This window comes from Bos indicus x Bos taurus, chromosome 19 (assembly GCF_003369695.1).
Source record: "Bos indicus x Bos taurus breed Angus x Brahman F1 hybrid chromosome 19, Bos_hybrid_MaternalHap_v2.0, whole genome shotgun sequence".
In the NCBI taxonomy this organism is placed as follows: Eukaryota; Metazoa; Chordata; class Mammalia; order Artiodactyla; family Bovidae; genus Bos; species Bos indicus x Bos taurus.
In genome coordinates, this window is record NC_040094.1 from 58,741,795 (window position 1) to 58,761,677 (window position 19,883).

The 19,883-nt window shown below is 58.3% G+C and overlaps 1 protein-coding gene across 2 annotated transcripts in view; it reads left to right on the forward strand.

Moving 5' to 3' along the window:
• Window positions 1-2,054: 2,054 nt before the first annotated feature.
• The window catches only part of SDK2 (sidekick cell adhesion molecule 2), a 267,728-nt gene continuing 249,899 nt past the window's right edge, over window positions 2,055-19,883 (forward strand). The window contains exon 1 of one of the 2 annotated variants that reach the window (XM_027518872.1): window positions 2,055-2,781. In XM_027518872.1, the coding sequence (XP_027374673.1) occupies window positions 2,718-2,781 (64 nt within the window). In that variant the 5' untranslated portion in view covers window positions 2,055-2,717. The remainder of the gene's footprint in view (window positions 2,782-19,883) is intronic. The other variant, XM_027518871.1, reaches the window with a different exon arrangement.

Sequence of the window (19,883 nt, forward strand, 5' to 3'; positions counted from 1 at the left end):
GCAAATCCGGCTCTCAGGCCCCCTCTGTGAGCAGAAAGTGTAACAGCATCATGTGGACAGCTGTTCTCCGAGGTCTGGGAAGGGCCTGAGCCCCAGGACGGGGCGGTGAGCGCAGGCAGGCGTGTGCGAGGCCCCAGCTGGTCATCCCCAAGCAGCCAGCAATGACGCGGCCAGTAAGACGAAGGCGGGCTGGCCACACCTAGGCCACCTACCCTTCGAAGCTTCCCCCCCTTTACTTGTCAGCCAGTCAGAAGGACTTCAGACTGGGATGAAGCACAGGCTTCCATGGGGGGCGGAAAGTCATGAAATAGTGTTTGATTAGGCAATGGAAGCACGTGGGTAAAGCAGGCTGGCTTCTCAGCCGCTGTCAGAGGAGGCCCAGGGTTCTTTTTCCGAGGCAGGTGAGACGGGAATATAAAAGTGATGAAAGCTTGGCAGGGCTGTGTCTGCTCCACAGCAATCAGAAAGGATGCCCTCTGGGGTGGAAAGGGCCGCCAGGGAGACAGAGGACAAAAGCGCAGTGCCCGCAGGTGGCATCTCCGAGGCTCTTTGCTCTCAGCGGAAACACCAAGGGGACAGGGAGACGCCACGCGGCTCCGCCGCTGCAGCACCAGCAACACGACAGGGAAATGTTTTCCTTTCTTTTAAAATCAGGAGAAACCGATGAACTTTCAGGTTGAAGAAAATGGTTTCAATATGTAATATTAATATATTCGTCTCTGTGCCAAAACAGTCATAAATATTATTTTCAACATACACAGATGGGTATTTTCATGGAGGAAGGGGTCTCTGGAAGCAAGGCTGTCTAGTACCCAGGACTGTGTAACTGAGTCCTGGAATCCCGTGCTGGGCGTCTGCCTCAGGAATGCTGGGCTCAGTTCCTGAGTTCAGCTGACTTCTCTGGTCCATCACGAAGGAAACCTCCGAGCTTCCTTTTTATAGCTTCTTCTCTAATTTACCGTTCTTCTACTCTTTGCAAGAAAGCTCAAAAGGAAAAAAAAAAAATTTTTTTTTTTTTTTTACGAAGAAACAAAGGATGCAAGCGCCTTGGCACCAACTTCACTTTCTGGGCCATCTGTAAGTCCCCTGCCTCTCTTTCGTCTTGCTCTCCGCCCTGAGCGGTTTCAGACTTTTGAAAGCCTGACCTGGGAAGGGGAAACTGAAATCAACCAGTTGACCGAACCCCCGTTCCCGGCTCTCCGTCCACCCGTGTTACTCAACGTCTGGGAAGGGTGTCAGGGTTCCCAGCTGGGAAAAGAGGTCGAATGAGACCTCTGAGATGGGGGTACCGGTTCGAGGCTGGAAGAGACCCCAGGGGCTCTGAGCGCATCCCGCCTGGCTAAGGTTCCAGGTTTCCACTGCTGCCCTCCGGCGGGTCCCGGAGACGCTGGGCGCCCGCGGCCGCGCAAACGGCTCGCGTTTCCGCGGGGCTCGCTCCCGGGCCTGGCTCGGGGCCGCCGCCGCCGCCCCCCCTCCCCGCGCGCAGGCTGCTCTCCAGTCGCGGCCACGGGGTAGCGCTCGGCCCCCCTCGCCGCGTCTCCGCCTCCGCCTCCGCCGCGCTCGTCCCCGGCTCGCGCTGCCCCCGCAGCTCCCGCTCGGCGCAGGCAGGAGCGGCTCTCCGGACGCCGAGCCCGGGAAGCCGAGGGCGGCGGGTTCAGCCAGCGAGCGGCCGAGGCGGGCGGCGGCGGCGGCGGCGCGGCCGAGGCGCTGAGGCGGGCGCGGCGGCGGCCGCTGCTTCTCCGGCCCCGGCGGTCGGCGCGCGCCGGACGTCCGAGGAGGCGCCGCGCCCCCGGAGCCGGGGCCGCCCGCCGGGCTCTCCGCGCGTCTCGCCGAGAGCTCCGGCCGGGGCGCGGCGGAGGGCAGAGCCGCTGAGCTCCAGCCTCCGGCCGGCAGGAGCCTCCGCGCCCGGGCGCCGGCCACCAGCCGGGATCGCCGAGCCCAGCAGCCGTCCCCGCAGCCGGCGCGGACATGGGCGCGCGGGGCGGCGCGCCGGGCCGCGGGACCCGCAAAGTTTGCTAGCCCGCTGGGCGCGGAGCCGAGGGCGCGCCCGGGCCGGGCGGCCCCGGAAGGGACCGAGAGTCCCCGGACTGGACGCCGGGGCGGTAGAGCCAAGAGGGGTGGCTCGGCCCCGCCAGATGCCGGCTGCAAAGTTAGAGAGAAGAAAACTTCAGCCCCAGGGAGGTTCGGACCGCTACGCTCGCTGTGCCCCCGGAACCCCGCGCCCCTGAAAGAAGCCCCGCAGCCGCGTCCACCGCCGCGCTCGCCTCCCGCCCGGCCCCGGCGGCCCGGCGCCCGGATCAGCGGTGACTGCGTCCGCGCCGAGCACCCAACCAGGGGGCGGGGAGGGGGCGGGGGGCGGGCAACGTGGCCACCGGAGGAAGTTTCCCGAAGTTGTCGGTTTATTCAGGAGACCAGCCCGCGACCCGGCCGGATCGCCGAGGCGGCCCTGCGCGGGAGAAGTCGGAGTTGGGGTGCTCAGTGGGGAGGCGCCCCGAGACCGAGAGCGGCCTCTCCTCCGTTTCATTGCTCGCCCCTCGCCTTCCCGGCGCGCCACCGGGGATCGGACTTGGACTGAAGAAGAGAAGGAACGGTCGGGGTCGCCAGCAACGCCCCTCCCGGGTGAATACCGCTCCGGGTCGGAGCCGCGGGGGACCGAACCCCATCAGGATTATAAAACAGTACGGAAGAGACCCCCTCCGAAAACAAGGCTGGTCACCATGTGGGAACTGCTCATCTGGACGCTGGTGGCCCTGCACCGGATCTGCGCGACCGGAGCCCAAGGTATGGGGGGTCACCCCCACGTGGGGTGGGGGAGAGGGGGCGGGGGGCGGGAGCCGGTTGGCCTCACGACGGCCTCCGGGATTCCGGTCTTGCCCGGGGCAGAGCCCTCTCCCGGGAGTTTCAGGATCCGTTCCCCGAGTTTGGGAGCTCTTTTTCGGGGCATGGGGCGGTCTTGTTGAGACTTGTGGCTTCCGAATGAGGGAAGATGGGGGTCCGTGCAAGGAGGCGTCGCCCGTGGAGACTGAGAAGAGCCTTAGAGGAGTGGGTGGGGGTCGCTACCCACCCCCGCCCGCTGCGAGCGCCCTCGGGCTAGCGTGGGAGGGGCGGCCCTTCCTTGGGGGGCTCAGCGCCCGGCGGCACCCAGCGGCTGAGGCGGCTCCTGGGCCCCGGCTCGGAGTCCGCGGGGACCGGCAAGGCCCCGCCGGGCACGCGCTGGCCACCCCAGGGCAAGAGAGGGAGGCTGCAGGGCGGCTGAAAAGAGCCAGAGCAGAGTGCGGGGTGCCGGCTTGGGCGCCGCGGGAGGGCAGTTGCGGGGCCTGCACGTCCCGGAGCCGGCGCCCGGCTGCCTGGCCGGCCGCCGGGGCCAGGGGTGCTTCGGGGTGCGCGCCGGAGCCGAGGTCGCGAGCTCAGCCCGGGACCCACCGGGGGGCGGTGCCCTGGGCGGTCTGAGGCCGTCTCCCCTCCCGCCCTCCCCAGACACACACTCAGCAGCCTGCCTGTGCCGCCCAGTCGTGTCTGCAGCCGCCGCTCTGACCTGTAGCTGCCGGGAGCGGCCTCCGGGTGGAGAGGGGGCCGGCGGCTTTGGGGGTGGGGTTGTCGGGCCGAGGAGGAGGCGTGATCCGCCCTGCCCCCCTCCGGAGGGCGGGTACCCAGACACCCCCGAACCCCCCGCAGGTCCCCGCGGGGGAGGGCGGCTGCGCCAGTGCTTCTTGCCTTTGGTGTTGGCGGATCCAGACCGCGGTGCCCGCGGTGTCCGAGCGGCGCCTGCTGGGGGCGGAGAGAGACGAAGCCTGGACTGAGCTCAGGACTCCCTCCCCGGGCTTGGCCTTGCCTCCTTCAGGCTCGGGAGGGGATCTGGACCCGCCGCTGGGGGTACAGGGCGGGGAGGGGGAGGGCTCCGGTCTGCGAAGGCTCCAACCTCGAAAGGGCCCCACCCCATCTCTGGGGTCCCAGAACGGCAGGGAAGAAGGGACCCCCATTCTCCCAGTGTCAGGCGCTCCAGAGAGCTGAGATCAAAGAGATTAAAAATAATCAGCCCTCACTCAAGGGTTGAGGGGAGGATTTTACAGCGTAATTTATGTTAAAGCACTTAGAAATTTTGTAATGGGGCCCTGCAAATGTAAAGTAATAAAAGTTATTATTATTTTTACGATCATCGTAAAATCTTCCAGCAGGCAGGGACTTCAGAGGTCGTATTGTTCTAGTAGCCATTTAACAGATGGGAAGACTGAGGTCTGGGACCTTAGGTGACTCGCCCCAAGCCACTGGGGGCAGGAGTCAGAACCCAGACCAGGTGAGTTCTAAGCCCCTCTCCCCCTTCAACGAGGACCATCTGCAGCTGAGGTGGACCCTAGGACAGGGTCCCTCTTCTGAGGGCCGGGGGAGGATGGTGAGGCTGACAGGACAGGAACAGGTCCGTATGCCTTAGGACACATCCCAGCTCTGCTCTGAGACGCCCGTGGGGTTACTAGCTGAAAGCCAGGACACAGGGAGGACTCTGGATGCTTCCAACTTAATTACTGCACAGACTCCAGTAACCCCAGGGTGTCCATGGGCAGCTGGCTCGCTAGCTCTTGTCCCACCCAGGACCCGGCTTGTCAAGAGTCCCCAGGGCACCTGAAGCCTCTCCTTGCACGTCACTGAGTCGTTTCCACGTCCCACCTCCACACGTGGCCCAGCCCCACCTAAGGCCAAGTGCCCTCGCATCCGCCCTGCTGAAGGCCAGGCCGCCTTGTGTCCCGTGCTTCCGATGGGAGGGGCTCGCTGTCAGAAGCAGTTAAGGTCTCTCTGATGGATTCACTCCCTCTCCCGCTTCTCTTGTTTGCTGCCCGCCCGAGTGTGGCTGCCCAGGCCCCCGCAGCGCCGTTCCTACTCTCTGGCCCCCAGAGAGTGTTTCCAGCCTCCACCGGGTCCTCTGCTTCCATTGTCGCCTGGGCGGCAGGCTGTGCAGGGCATTGTGGGGAAACCTGGCCTCGGCCCAGGTCTGGGGGCTCTGTTGCCTCGTGTGTCGGGTTAGGAGGGTCAGGCATGGAGCTCCGGGGTCGCTTCTTATCTGCTCTGGGGTTCGGAGTTTCTCCTTTGCCTCTCTTCTCCGTGCCGTTAACCCTTTGAGGGTAGCTGCCTGGAGAATTCCCATGGAAAGAGGAGCCTGGCGGGCTGCAGTCCGTGGAGTTGCAGAGACTCGGACACGACTGAGCAACTAAGTACATTAAAAGCCTCTGGCCCTGTCTGTCACTTTTGAGCCCATGAACCCCGTTCTTCGGTCGGGATATAGAGGGGAACCAAGCAGTATTCCTCGCTGGGGACAAACCTCACACTGGCCAGTGCCAGACTTTATCTCCACTGAGCCTAGTTGTTTTTTTCAGGTCCTGGCAACGTTACCTGTTTATACTGAAAGCTACCATTTGACCATTTCCCCTGAAACTCAGTGTCACAAGGGTCCCGTGTATTTCCCAAACTAAGTGCAGTGATGTGTAAAAAGACCTGAGTCCATAAGAGGGAGCCAGGCATCCTGGGGGCGCCCAGCAAGAGCCTGGTGCAGGTCCTTGTGGTTGTTGCTGTTCAGACCCTCAGTTGAGTCCAACTCTTTTGCGACCCCAAGGACTGCGGCCGGCCAGGTTCCTCTGTTCACGGGATTCTCCAGGCAAGAACACTAGAGTGGGTTGCTGTTTCTTCCTCCAGGAGATCTTCCTAACCCAGGGATTGAACCCACATCTCCTGCATTAGAGATGGGTTCTTTACCACTGAGTCACCTGGAAAGCCCTAGAAGGTGCTTAGTAAAGGGTGATTGTTATTGTTATCATGATTGTTTTTACTCTAAGCCAAGGAACCACGCGGAGAAGGCAATGGCAACCCACTCCAGTGTTCTTGCCTGGAGAATCCCAGGGACGGGGGAGCCTGGTGGGCTGCCGTCTGTGGAGTTGCACAGAGTCAGACATGACTGAAGCGACTTAGCAGCAGCAGCAGCAAGCGACCATGAGGAGTAGGTTCCTGGCCATCCACCGAAAAGGCCTTGAATACCTTTCCGTCACCCAAGACCCTTCCTTGACTCCACTCTGTGGCCACATCACCGTGACTCAAAGTGGCCTTCTGGCAGTGCTGGTCCGGACTCCCAGGCTCTCGCATTGGAGGGTGGGTGCATCTTAAGCACCCGGCAAGATGTCTCATGTGCCTCGAAGACTTGACCACTGCTACTGGAACATCCCGGGGAGGCCCGGAGGCTGGAAGCTGCAGCCCGGCCAGCTGGCCCAGAAGGTGCACGGAGGGGAGTCTGAGCTGAGGGAACCAGGCAGTGGAGGATCGGGAGGTCCAGCAGCCCTGGAGGCTCCTGGAGGCTCTGGAGGGAGAAAGTTTAGTGCTGGGAGGTAATCACAATGAAAGCCCAACAGCACTCAAGGGAACGGGATGAAAGTTTAATTACATGGTGTGGCTAAGCTGTAATTATTAATTACTGACAGCAAAAAATAACTTATTGATCAGGGCGCCTTACTAATTACCACGAGGCCGAGTGGCGTGCTTGCCTGGGGCTCAGCTGACGTGTGTCAGGAGGCCCACATGATGGTGGGCCTGGTCGGGGGGTGGCAGTGTTCCCCTCCTTCCCTTCTCCCAGGGCCAGAAAGGTGGCTCTCCGCCCTGCACAGCCCTCGCCGTCGCCCTCTGCGCCCCCGGGCTTCGGCTGGGCAGTCTGGAGCATTTCTGGCTGTGGTTGACACAGTTTGGTGCTTTGGCTTGGCCAGAGAAGCCTCGCCCCCACCTGGGACGGACAGACTCAGGACCCCCACCCAGAGAACCGAGTCCTGCTGGCAGCCTGATACCTGCCTCCGAAAAGCTCCCTTTCATGCATTTGTATAGCAAATATTTATCGACCGCCTCTCCTTTATGTCCTCTGCTGGAAGGCCAAAATAGGGGCCAGCAACCTTGTTCCATCAAGAAAGGGAGGCTGGGAAAGAGGCCAAGTCCTTTACAGCAGTTCTCTGTTTAAACAGTGCCTGAAGGGTTGACTTTAAAATAATGTGTTAAACTGCATATTGGTATGCATTCGATCTTGTACCACGGAACGCAGTTGGGCTGTAAGCTCAACAGTAATAGTGAACTTGTTCTTCGTCCTTGGGACTTACATGGATCGGTTCGTCTGACTTGAAACACGAAAATCCTTCCAGTGCTGACCCCACCCTGTCCACAAGCCTGGGGCAAGTGGCCATGTGATCTCTACTTGCATACCCCTGGCAACAGGGGCCTCACTACATTACAAAACAAGCCGGTTGTTAGACAGCTGTGCTTTGTGTTGGTGAGCCTTCCCGGGGCTGGTTTTCCTAGCCCTTGCAGGAATCCTCTGATTGACTGGAACCACCCCCTTTCCTTCCCCTCCTCCCCACTCCCTCTGACTCCAGGCCCCTTAGGGAGTTGGAAAACTGAGCTGGAATTGACACTGGGTGTTAGGGTGCTGCCTGTGGGATTTCCACCCTGGCCCCGCCTGGAGCGTGTTGCCGCAGACAGCCCTGAGGCTGGGGGAATGAGTCATCATAAATTTGGGGCCTTGGGATGCCAATAGCAACAAGTGGGCCAGCGGCGGCCCCGAAGCCTGTAATGGAAAGGAAAACGAGCCTGGTTGCTGAGACATCCCAGCCTTTCCTCAGCCTCCTACCCACTTCTGTCCACTGGGGGCGGAAGGAGGGGCCAGTGAGCCAGGCTGGTGAGTGAGGCTGAGCAAGAGACCTCCAGGGCTGCTCAGGGTCCCGGGGCAAAGCGAGGCAGGGGCTGCCCAGCTTGTCTCATCCGGTTCCCTGAGCCAGGGGTACGGAGTTTCAAGTGCGCAGCAAAGTGGTTCAGTTACACATCTACGTGTATCTGTTCTTTTTCAAATTCTTTTCCCATTTCGGTTGTTACCTGAGGTTGAGCAGAGTTCCCTGTGCTACACAATAGGTCCTTGTTGGTTATCCTTTTTTGTTGTTGTTTTAAAGTCTTTCTTGAATTTGTTACAATATTGCTTCTGGGTTTTTCTGGTTTTGGTTGTTTTTTTTTAATGTTCTGGTTTTTTGGCCTTGAGGCATGTGGGATCTTACTTCCCTGACCAGGAATCAAACCTGCATCCCTTGCCTAAGAAGGCGAATTCTTAACCACTGGACCAGTAAGGAGGTCCCGGTTATCCGTTTTAAATACAGCAGTGTGTACATGTCCATCGAGAATATTGTTTCTCTTGAGCCAGGAGCTCGTGCTCAGACTTCCTCGCCCCTCTTCCCAGCTCTTCCCACCTCTGGCCCTGCAGGTACAGCTGCCTGTAGCATCCTGCCCTCTGGGTTGGGTCCTTGCTGAATCCCTGTCATCCAAACTCCATCTTTCTATAGGGAGGCTATTGGCAGGACTGGTAGGAGGCTTGGGTAATGCCCATCCAGGCATGGAGGCACCTTTTGAAATACAGGAGAGGGGAAGACTTGCATCTGCAATTAAATGCTCTAGTCGGGCTCACTTCCCCTTGCAGCCCATCGGCCAGAGCTGATCACGTGGTCCCCACCCAGTGGTCCTTTCCAGGCAAGGAGCTGGGGGGTGCAGGCTTCCCTGTGCTGGAAAAAGAGCATCTCAGCCTGCTCTGGTGATGCCGACCCTTCCTCACAACCGCAGGGCCGACACTGGTCTCCAGAAGGGCATTTCATGCAGAGCAGTCACTTAACCCAAGACATGGCTATCCCTCAGGCACCCCCCTGAGCCGCCCCTAGCCAGTGCTGTTTCTTCCCTGCCTTTTGAGCTGTTTTTTTTCCTTATGCTGTTGAGAGGTGGCGTGTAGAGTGGCCAGTGGCTTGGAACTGGGCCAGCCTGGGTTCTAGCTCTGCCACTTCAGGTTAGTCTCTGCCACTTTTCGTTCCATCACTTGGACGCTCAAGCCCGTTGGCTTGTTTGTAATACAAGGAGAAGTAAATGAGAGAACACGAGCGGAGCACTCAGCATGGAGCCTGACACATCTCAGGCACTTAATAAGCTAATTTAACTGTGTTTGCACTTCTGCGTTTGCTCTGCTGAAGGGTCTTCAGATTGGACCTCAGGTTGATTTCGTTTCCAGGCTCCCCCCGCCCCTGTGGTACCTTTTCTCTGTATTTCTCCCATGTGTTCCTCTTGCTTCACTTTTGCTTGCTTCTTGCCCAGAGTAGAGCGATTTGGCTGCTCCTTCCCGTCCTAGGTGGGGCGTGGCCCAGTGGTAAAAAATCCGCCTGCCAATGCAGGAGACGTGCATTCAATCCCTGGGTGGGGAAGAGCCCCTGGCGTAGGAAGTGGCGCCACTCCAGTATTCTTGCCTGGGAAATCCCATGGATGGAGGAGCCTGGCGGGTTACAGTCCATGGGGTCGCAAAGAGACAGACACGACTGAGACCCTGAGCACACCCCGTCCTGGGGATGTCCAGAGGCGAAGCCAGCTCACACATGGTGCCCGTTTCTCCACGTCAGGTGTATGCCAATCCTGGCCTGCCTCCACCCTCCTTCACTTCCAGTGTGTGGGTAAACTGAGTCTCACAGCGATTACCTGCCCAAGGCTCCACAGCTGGGAAGTCAGGATTTGAACCTGGGGCTCTGCGGGGCGTCTTTCCACTGCCCGGGCTGGCCTGTGCCTCCATAGCCTCCTTCACTGACGTCTTCCCAATGAGAGGTGCCAGGCCCGCGGTGCTGTTGGCAGGCAGGGTCTGGTCCCAGGGCGGGCGTGGCGTTTGGAAATAGCCCTGGGAGCTCCTCCTCCTGCTCCTGACCCTCCTGGCTCTCACCTCTGCCCTGGTTCCATCAGCTGGCAGAACGTGAGCCTTCAGGAGGGCAGCCCCTTCTGCCCTCGCCTCCTCTCCTGCTTTGGCCTGGCCTCCCTCCTGGGGGGTGGGAGGACCTGGACATGTTAGGGGAGTCTCCTGAGGGGCCCTTGGGTGGTGTTCATGACTGGCTGCCCCGTGGCTGAGCTTCACAGAGTTTTCTAAGCTGAATGGGGGTGGACAAGAGAAGCAATTAAAGTTTGATCCATTTAGGAAGCTATTAGTGACCCAGAGGGGTGATGAAATTTTGATGATGTGATAATCCGAAGAGGAGGAAATATTACTGGCCGCAGTGCAACCCATTCGGGGAGTTCAGCTTCTGGGGTGGACATGGAGACTCTCAGGGGCCTGCTGGAGCCACGACCCCGGATCCCCCACACCTAGACTCCTCTGTGGGAGGGGGCTGTGTTGCCCAGAGTCTGAGCCGTGGCACCTGCCTGCCTGGGCTTGTCCCCGGGTAAGGTAAGCCAGTTCTGAGTCTGGTCTAGGTGTCCTATTTCCTGCTTCGAACCACAAGGGGCGGTTCAGAATGTGCCTCCAGAGGGTCCAGATGGGATAATGTGGGCCCATAAGGGGCCTGAGACACAGAAGTCTCCCTGAATTCATTTTCCCGTCATTTACTGCTTGGGTAACCCTGGATAAGGTACACAGCCTCCCTGGGCCTCGGTTTTTCCATCTGTCAAGTGGAGATACAGCTGTCCTGAGCTCACTGGGTTGTAACAGGATTTAATGAGACACGCTAAGCTCTTAGGACAGAGCTCCGTGCGTGGTAAACACTGAGCCAGTTGTACAGCGGTGTCATTATTGGCATCTTGGTGTCAAGAAACAAAGTCACCTTTGGGGCTGCAGTTTATCTTGTGACCTGTCACCAAATACCTCCTCTCCCTTTATTTTTCACAGACCTGCCAGTTAGCATCTCAGCTTCCACTATTAGGGATCTATTTCTTTGGCTGAGACATTCCCCGCCTCCAGCATAAAATGCAGATACACCACATGTACACCCAGATATGGAGCTACCGGCTCTTCGGGCCTTGAGGTGGATGTCTTTACGGGATCCTTTCCTAGAAACTCAGTTGTCTGCGGGCGACGCTCACGGCATCTCAGTTTCCTCTTTATCCCAACCTATGAAGGGTGTGGGCCAGAAAGTATTCAGTTACTCACCTTGTTAGCAAGTTCAGAGACGTGAAGCCACTTGCCAAGGTCCCTTGACTTGTCCGAAAGAGACAGCGAGGGCGGGTCAACTAACTGCCTCTTAGGTCACAGCTTTTGATCCTGTTGAGACATCCACGTTCGGGACTCGCTCGCCTTGCCGCTCTGCTTGGGGATTAGGGAGCCGTCTCGTGTGACCCCAGGCTCTGCCCCGGCTCGGGTGGGTGCTCTGCCAGGGCACGGGCTGCAGGCTGGCATGGCCTCGCCTGTCTCAGAGAAACTCAGACCTCTTTCTAGAGGCCCCATCTGCTCTCCCATTGGGTTTTGGGGTTTGTTTCTGAGATTTTTCTATGTGGACCATTTTTAAAGTCTTCACTGAACGTGTTACAATATCGCTTCTGTTTTTTATGTTTTGCTTTGGTTTGTTTGACCACAAGGCATGTGGGATCTCAGCTCCCGGACTGGGGATCGAACCCACACCCCCTACACTAGAAGGCAAAGTCTTAACCACTGGACCGCTAGGGAAGCCCTATTCCATGGGGGTCTTAACAGTAGGATCAAAAGGCTGGGACCTCTTGCGTCTCTCCCCACCCCCCACACCCTACTGATGGACCTTTGCCCTCGTGGCTTCCTCCACTGGGTACCACCAAGCCCACCCCAGTCTGCCCTCTGCACAGCTGCAGTCTCCCCTCTCCCCGACCCTGCCCAACCCCAGGCCATCAGCGCCCTTCCCTCCTCCCCCCCCCCACCCCCACCCCCGGCTGGAATACGTCTTCCCAAATGGCCCTGAGCCACTCAGATGCCGATGGCCTGGATGTCTCATATGACACTTGGTCTTGTTGATTCTGAATTATCTCTTCATGTGTGTGTGACTGATTTCTTTAATTATAAACTCCTTGAGTTTAGATAATAACCCTTCATCAACAAGGAGCGAGGTGTTAGACATAAATTATTGTTCTCCATTAATGAACTTAACCCCTGGAAGCAGGGGTAACCGTGACGATAGAGACGGAAGAAGGCTTGTGACACCACGCGGCCTCGGAGGCCAGGGTTCATTCTCGCTCGGTCCCTCCTGGCTCCCCGGGTCCTCCGTGGGAAAGCGCGGGGGCATAGGAACAGCATTTCCAAGCTCTCCCATGAAGGGCTCTAGGGGTGGAGGAGAGTGGACGCGTGCCTTGGGACCGGCTACACCACCTTTTGCTTTTTTAATGCCGGAGAGTTTGCATTCCATTCCTCAGTCTCTGTGAATTCTATTTTAACACACAAAGGGTATTTTAAAGGCCATTGATGTTGCTGGAAGATGTGGTTCGTCTGCCCCCTGGCTTCCTGGAACCCCCGGGGATAGAAGTCAAACTTGGCTTTGAAAATTGTGAATGAGATGATCCCTCTGGTCACGTCGTCTGTTAAGAGTCCAGGATGCCTTACACATATATATTTCAGCCATTTTTGTGAAAGTGTTTCCCTAACGTTGTATCTTATCAATACATACCCACCTCCTAAGATAGTTGTATCCCAGACATAATCAACCCTGGGCCACCATAACCACCCACCGTGACTCGTCTGGTGCCTCCTGGGTCCCTAGAGGACTCAGCTGTCTTGGGTGCTTGGTGTTTGCTGGGCCCTCCCTTCGCTTCCATACCATCAGGGACCTGTTTCCCGGCCTCTCCCTGGGCCCTCTGGCACCGCCCCCCACCAAAGGCATCAGACATCAGCTCCACCACAAAGCTGTGACTGAAGAAGAGCTGGGAGCAGGGTGTTCAGTGAAGGCCCGAAGACTCTCCCAGTGAGAGGCACTGGGCTGCAGTACCCGTGCCCCCTGCCCAGGACTCTTCCTTACTCACACGCATACGCCTTCCAGGAGAGCCGAGGTCACCAGAAACGGTGCTCTGGCAAAGCAGGGCCTTGGTGGAGTTCCCTGATGACCCAGTGGTTAAGACTCTGCCTATCAACGCAGGGGGCACGGTTTCAATCCCCAGTCCGGGACGATCTCACATGCCAGGGGCAACTCAGCCCATGTGCCACGGCGACTGAACCTGAGCTCTGGAGCCCGCAAGCTGCCGCTGCTGAGCCCGTGTGCACAGGACGGAACCCTGCAAACCCAGAGGCCGTGCTCCCCAACAGGAGAGGTCCCCGTGGCGAGAAGCTTGAGCACCGCAGTGAAGACCCTGCTCATAACAACTAGAGAAGGCCCGAGCCAAGAGCAATGAAGACCCAGCGGGCACAAATAAATAAAGGAAATTATGTTTTAAATGCAGGGCCTTAGGGCGATCTGCATCTTGACAGCATCACCGATGCAGTGGACATGAACTTGGGCAAACTTCAGGAGATGGTGAGGGACAGGGAGGCCTGGCGTGCTGCAGTCCATGGAGTCACAAAGAGTCCGACACGACTGAGCGACTGAACAGCAACAGTATAACCTACATCCCAGCAGCACTCCACGCCCGGCCCCTGCAGCCCCAGATGTTCTAGATCTGTTTCAGTCACTTCCCTCCTTGGTTCCTGGTGAGGCCCTCGGGCTTCTGGGTGCAGAACCCAGAGTATCCATGCACTCCCAGGCTCCCCTGGGGGCAGCCAGCCTTCCCCATCACGGCTGTTTGGCCCTCCCTGCCCTGGACTGAAGGAAGGACTCCTGTCCTGAGACCCTGCCGGGCACTCACACCTTCCTGCTCCATTGACCTTGAAGTCTCCCCTCCTGGCGGATGCTCGCTGACTTGGCCCAGCTCCCGTCGGGCTCAGCCTAGTGGGCTGGGCCTCTCCGTTTGGAAGCCCATCTCCCTGCCCTGGTGGAGCGGCTGTAGGCAGGGGGGCTGAGCCGGCGGGTAGGCCGGCGCGGGGCCAGAGCTGCCCAGGAGGGTCAGGGGGGAGTGCCTCTCATTAGCTCTGCCCCAAGCTCATTACCAGGCTGAGCATCACCAGGTGACAAATGGCTGTCGTCGGGGCAGCAGTAAATACGCTGCTGTCACTGCTGATGTGATTGCACTAATGAAGAGAGATCTGCCCGGGCAAGCCGAGGCGCTTCTGGCTGTGGCTCCGGCGGCCTGGGTAGCTCCGGCTGCGGCCCGTGCTCCCCACCCCAGGAAGACAGAGGCTGGACGTCGGGGAGAAGGAGAGAGGTGTTGGCACTGAATCTCTTTCTCCTGAGGCCTCGGCAGATGAAGAGCTTAGAAGAGGCCAGAAGCCTTCAGGAAAAAGGAGCATTGTTCGGCCCTGGGGAGGGTGTGATAAGGGGGCCCCCCGACCTCAGCCTGGGCGCTGGGCAGCAGCACTGGGGACCCGTCGGGTGCACTGCTGTGCTTTTGATGGTTCAGCCTCCCTCGCAGCGCCCGGGCTGAGAGCGGCTGCAGGAAGGCGTGGGGAGAAACACAGGCCCATTGTCCATGCCCCCGTGCCGGCCACCTCGCCTGTGATGTGAGGACCCATTGTGTGTCCAGGAACTCTGAATGTCCAGCCGCGGGGTGCCGGGAGCAGGCCCCTTGCTCCACATCGCCTGTGCCTCCGCTGTGGGAGGGCTCCGGGCCCAGTCTGGGGGTCCCAGCTGAAGCAAAGATGCGCCCCTGAGATGCTGACCCGCAGATGGGGCCACGGGAGTGGGGATGGAAGAGAGGCTGACCAGAGCCTTGGGGAAGGGGGCACCTTGCACCTGCACCCTCAGGAGGGCATCCTGGCCCCAGGGGTTGCCTGCGTCATTGTTGGAAGTGAGAGAGTGGCCTGGAGCGCTGGGCTCTCCCCTGAGCCTGATGGTGTCCCCCTATATAAAGGGCACAACTTGGTCGTTCTCGACACATGTAGAAAGCCTAAAAGCATCACCAAGTCTCCATTGAGTTTCCTCATGGCCCTGGTCACCCTCTCTGCCTGCTGCATAGACCTGTGTCTTTTCCTTTTTTTTCCGATGGATATCCAATTGTTCTAGCCTTGTTTTTTCGAAAACTTTCCTTTTGCCGCTGAATTATCTCTGTGCCTTTGAAAATCCATTTGTCCCTGTCCATGTGGGTCTGTTTCTGGGCACCGTTCTGCTTCATTTCTCTATTTGTCTGTCTTTATCCCAGCAGCACATGGTCTTGGTTACCACTGCCTTGTACTAAGTCCTGAAACCAGGTAGTGTCAGCTCTCTAACTCTGTTCTTTTTCAGAGTTGTTTTGGCTCTTCTAGGTCCTTTTCCATCGCCGTGTGCATTTTATACTTTGCTTAATGTTACCTATGAATTTTGGAATCAGATTTTCTTAAAAGTCTTGCTGGAACTTCCAGTTGGAATTGCATCGATAATAGAGACCAAGTTCAAGGGTGTCAATATCTGACCGCGCTGAGTCTTCCAGCCCACGAGCCTGGGCTGCCCCTCCATCGTTTGGTGCTTTGATTTCTTCTCAGCAACATGCTGTGGGTTTCACAGTCCAGGTTTTAAACATCGTCTGTCAGGTGTATCCCTAAGAGTTTCATGTTTTCTATGCATCGTCAGTGCTTTTTAAATTTTGACTCCCGGTGGTTTGTCTGGAGGATACAGGCACACAGTGGATTTTGACTCAGATCTGAGACGTGGCCAGACCCGGTGATCGATTTTAGTCGCTTTTCTGTGGATTCCGTCAGACCATCAGGTTGTCTTCAAACCCACAGCCTCACTGTTTGTCCAGCCTGGATCCTCTCTCTTGACCTGTTGCACGGGTGAGACCCTCCACGGGGCTTTGTTTTCACCCCTCTCGTTGCCAAGCGGCCGTTAACAGGGAGCAAATGCACACCTTCGAGGTGGCTTAACCACTGAGGTCAGGCTGTGCTCGGCCACATTCTGGAGGGGCTTCCTGCCACGGCCCAGCCCTCCGGGTGCTCGCCCTCGGCTGTCTCTCTGGCAGCCTTGGAAGCTCTGCAAGCTTCAGGAGGGGAGCAGGAAACACAGGCCGTGCCTGTCTTGTCTGTCCAGCCCTGTGATGAGCACATGCGTTTGGGAGAGTGTGTCTTCCTCCCCTGATCCCTCCTCTGGCCCTAAATCCTGGAGCCTCCCTAAGGGGCAGCAGATGAGCAACAACTCTAGGGCAGCTCAGGGAGCCTCTCAGGTCAGATTACCAAGGGCTAACCAATTCCACAGAGGAGGACGTGAGGCCAGGGGACTCAGTGAGGTGTGTTCAACCACGGCGCTCGGGCAGTTGGGATTTCAGGTGCCTTTTGCAGGCTTCACTCCGCGGCCGGTGTTAGCACTTTGGCCACCCTAACTGAGAAGCCAGCCTCTGGCAGGACCGTGATTCCTCTGGATCCTCTTTCTCAGCTCCACCTGAGCTGCGGGGATGCTCACGTTGACCGGATTGGGGCTTGGGAGGGAGGGAGGGCGGGCTGCAGAACCTGCCGGGTTCGGAGGGTCTGGGGGCAGACAGCACCGCTGTGGCCAGGGCCTCTGCCGGGGAAAGGGGAGGTCAAGAGTCAGCCCCTGAGGTGCGCATTTGGAAAGGGCATAACCCTAACCCTTTCACGTTGGCTCCCCTAAACCCAAGTTCTCCTGGAGTTTGGTGGGTCTGAACAGCCCTTTACAGGGTTGAGCATCAACTCTTAGAGCCCCTTTCCCTGGACATTCAGCCCAGGCGCTCCTCCGCCACCCCAGCTCTCAGCCTCAGACACGCAGCCGGCTTATCTCCCAGACAGTTCGCTTTTGGAGTCAGTGCGTGATAACAAGAAGTCCCACGGACTGACCCTTTGCCGTGACCCAGATATGGATGGACCGGTCCTCTCAACAAGCCCATGAGAAAGCATCCTTTCCCCACTGAATGGATTAGGGAACCGGGGGCCCACCCTTGCCCACCCACCCTGCCCTTGACCTGCCTGCCATGGACTCTGCCAGCCTGTCGCAGCCTCTGCCCCTGACTTTTGTGTTCACCCCAAGACCAGCCTCCTCTGGGGATCCCGAGCTCCTGTCTTCTCCAGCCACCTAGGATCTCCCTGCCCGTTCCCACAAGGAAAAGGGCACTCGAGCACCCCAGACCTCAGCTCACGTGCAAGGAGGTGGGGCTGAAAAAACACAGTCGGGATGTCGGTCACCACGGTCATCACCGTCACCATCTCATATTTGGTCGAACCTGGAGCGTCACTAGTGAGACACATCACTCTTTTACGCGCCAGTAAGACAGAGAAGATGCGGCCGTTCCGTCTGCAGGAAGATGCATCCTGACTGCAGAGATGTGAACGTGCACTTGCAATCCCTGGAACTGGGTGATAGCCATGATGGATAGAAAGCCACACCCACCAGGTTCCGTACTGAGGGTCCCGGGTGTATTAATGCGTTTAACCCTCACAGCGCCCCCTCAGCCATCCTCTTGACCACAAAACAGGCCAGTGGAATCAATTCCGAAAATTTAAGAAGCTCATCCTGGCAGTGTTCATGGACTGGCCCGCCTTGTGGAGATTCCCCTGGGACCCTGGTTCCCGGCCAGCACTTGACCCTGTCAGTTGGGCCCCAGGAGGCCCAAACGGAGCAGAGCTGCAGGGCCAAGAGGCCACCCCAGTGGACTGAGCGATGACTTTCCAGACTCATTGGAAACCCTGGGGACCCATGCACTGGGGCTCAGGCCCCTGTGTTTGCCTCCAGGGCTCTAGAACACTCTCCCCTCCCGCCCCCACCATCTTCCTGACGTGCTGGACCCGATGAAGCCTCTCCCGGCCCAGCCTGCCCCGGGCTTTACATTCCTCCCAAAGCTCCACCCGATGCCAGCACCTGTCTCCTCGGGGACAGTGGCCCCAGAGGAATGAATGTCTGGCTTCATCCCTCCCCAGGCCTGCCCTCTGAGCTGGGGCTTCCGGGCCAGGCTTCTGAATCAGCTCCGCCTGGCTCTCTCCTCTCCCGTGGCTGTTCCCAAAAAAAGCCAAGTGAAGAGCTTGGCTCTCATTGCACGGGACCCCGGGACCGGCTGGCACAGCTGAGCGCCCTGCATCCGCCCAGCCCTCAGATGTTAGGTGGTGTTGCTGATGGTTTCCTTGGAGAGACCGAGGCCCGGAAGACAGCTGGCCTCTCTCCCTGCCTCCCCAGCCTTGGCCAAGCCGTTAGGCCCCCCTGAGGCACCATTCTGGGGTGTCACCTCTCCAACCCTCAAAAGGTCCCTCCTCACGCCCTGACTCTCCAAAGACCTCCGTTGATGGAGATGCAGGGACTGGCCTGCCCGTCGCGTGCAGCTCTGTCTCACTCAGTCCTGCTCAGAGACCACGCCGAGGGGACAAGCTCTGAAAGAGGGTCTGGCTCCAGCAAGACCTCTCTCCCACCCACAGGACCAGTGACACAATCCACAGGGCCCAGAGTGAGATGAAAGTGCAGGTCCCTTAGTGATCAATTGTTAAGAATTCCAAGATGGTGATAGCAAAGCATTGACCTAGGAGCAGGGCCCCTAAGCTCGGGTCACTGGCGCATGAGGCCCGCCCTGCCCTCTGGTCAGACCTGTAAGTGATTCCCCTTCCCTCTCTTGGCCTCCGTTTCCTGGTCTATAAACTCAGCTCAGCCGTCCGGGATCCTGTTTTCCTCTTGCCGGCTTCTCTGGGTGCCCACTACCTCTCCTTGGGCTGAGAAGGCAAGGCGTTCTCTTGTCTCAAGTTCTGGGGGTAAGACAAGAGGAGGCAGGATGGTGAGCAAGCCTGGAAACCTGTCCATGAAGTTCACCGGTTTTGTCTGGTGAATCGTCTGGATCACTGTGGGCAGGAGAATGAAGGGGAAAGGTCTGGGATTCAGCCCTGCCTCTCGGGGACTGGCTTGTCTGGTCCTGTCTGGAATGCATTGCCTGTCTGCTTCTCCTATGAGAAGCCGTGTACAAAGTGCCTTTGTCTTCAAGGTCAGAGCACACCTCGGCTGGAATCCTGGCCTTGCTGCTTGCTAGGACCTCGGTGAGATACTCTCCCAGCCTCGGTTATCCCATCTGTAAAATGGGGCAGCAACATATATTGCTTAGAGAATGTTGATCCTCCAGGATCCAGTTTCCTTCTCTCCTGTGACTGGCAGACTTTTTGAGGGACATCAGGAAGATCCTTCTGCAACTATGGATAGATTCCTCTTCTATAGTCGGGGGTGACATGGCGCATCCAGCATATAGTACATGCTCAGGAAATACTGTGACTATTCACAGCTGTACCACCACCACCGTTGCCATGGTTATGCCTTCCCCAGGTTCAGCCAGGTTAATCCAGGGTCTTGGGAGGCACCTGAGACGGATGCTCAGAACATCAGCACCACTCGGAGTTTGCTAGAAGTGCAGACTCTCAGGCCTGGCTCCACAGGTGATGAATCAGAATCTGCATTTTAAGGTCCTTGTTAAGATTCTCCCGGCCCAGCCCCAGCCCCATCTGTGGAGGCGCAGGAGACCTGAGCTGTGTCCCCACCCCACAATCCTCCTCCTGAAAAAACAGCCCAGAGGGTCTGCTTTGTTAATGGTCTGTCTGCGGTGGCATCTTTGATTCAGGAACATGAAAGGGAATCACCCTTTAAATAAACAAAATGGAAAATTCTCCAGGGGACAAGCACAGGAGCAGGCTGTGAGAACTCATCACTTATTTAAGTGCGATTCCCCCAACACTGTGGATCCGTTAAATACCAGGGAAGAGCGCAGAGCAGCCCAGCCAGAACCGCCGGCAGGAGGGAGCCACGTGTGTCGGGGCCTGAGAAGGCGTGGGGTGCAGGGGAGTCGACCTGATGGCATCCGGTCCCCTCCGTGGCCCTGGGCCAGATCTTTGACTCCCTCCCTGTCTAACCCACTCTCGCAGAGCAGAGAGGGAACTGAACTGGGTCGGGATGCCATCACACTTCCCCAGTGTCTCGTCCCACTCAAGTTCTGGGGGCCTGGAGAGGGGTGGGAGGACCTCGTCCCTCTTTCCTGCCCTCCCTGTCAGGACAAAGGTCAAAATGCAGGAATTCCTTTTTCCGCGACTCAGCCAGCTAAGGTGGTGGATAGGCGCTAGCACCCTGGGGCCAGGCTGCCTCTGTGGCTGCGGACAGGCA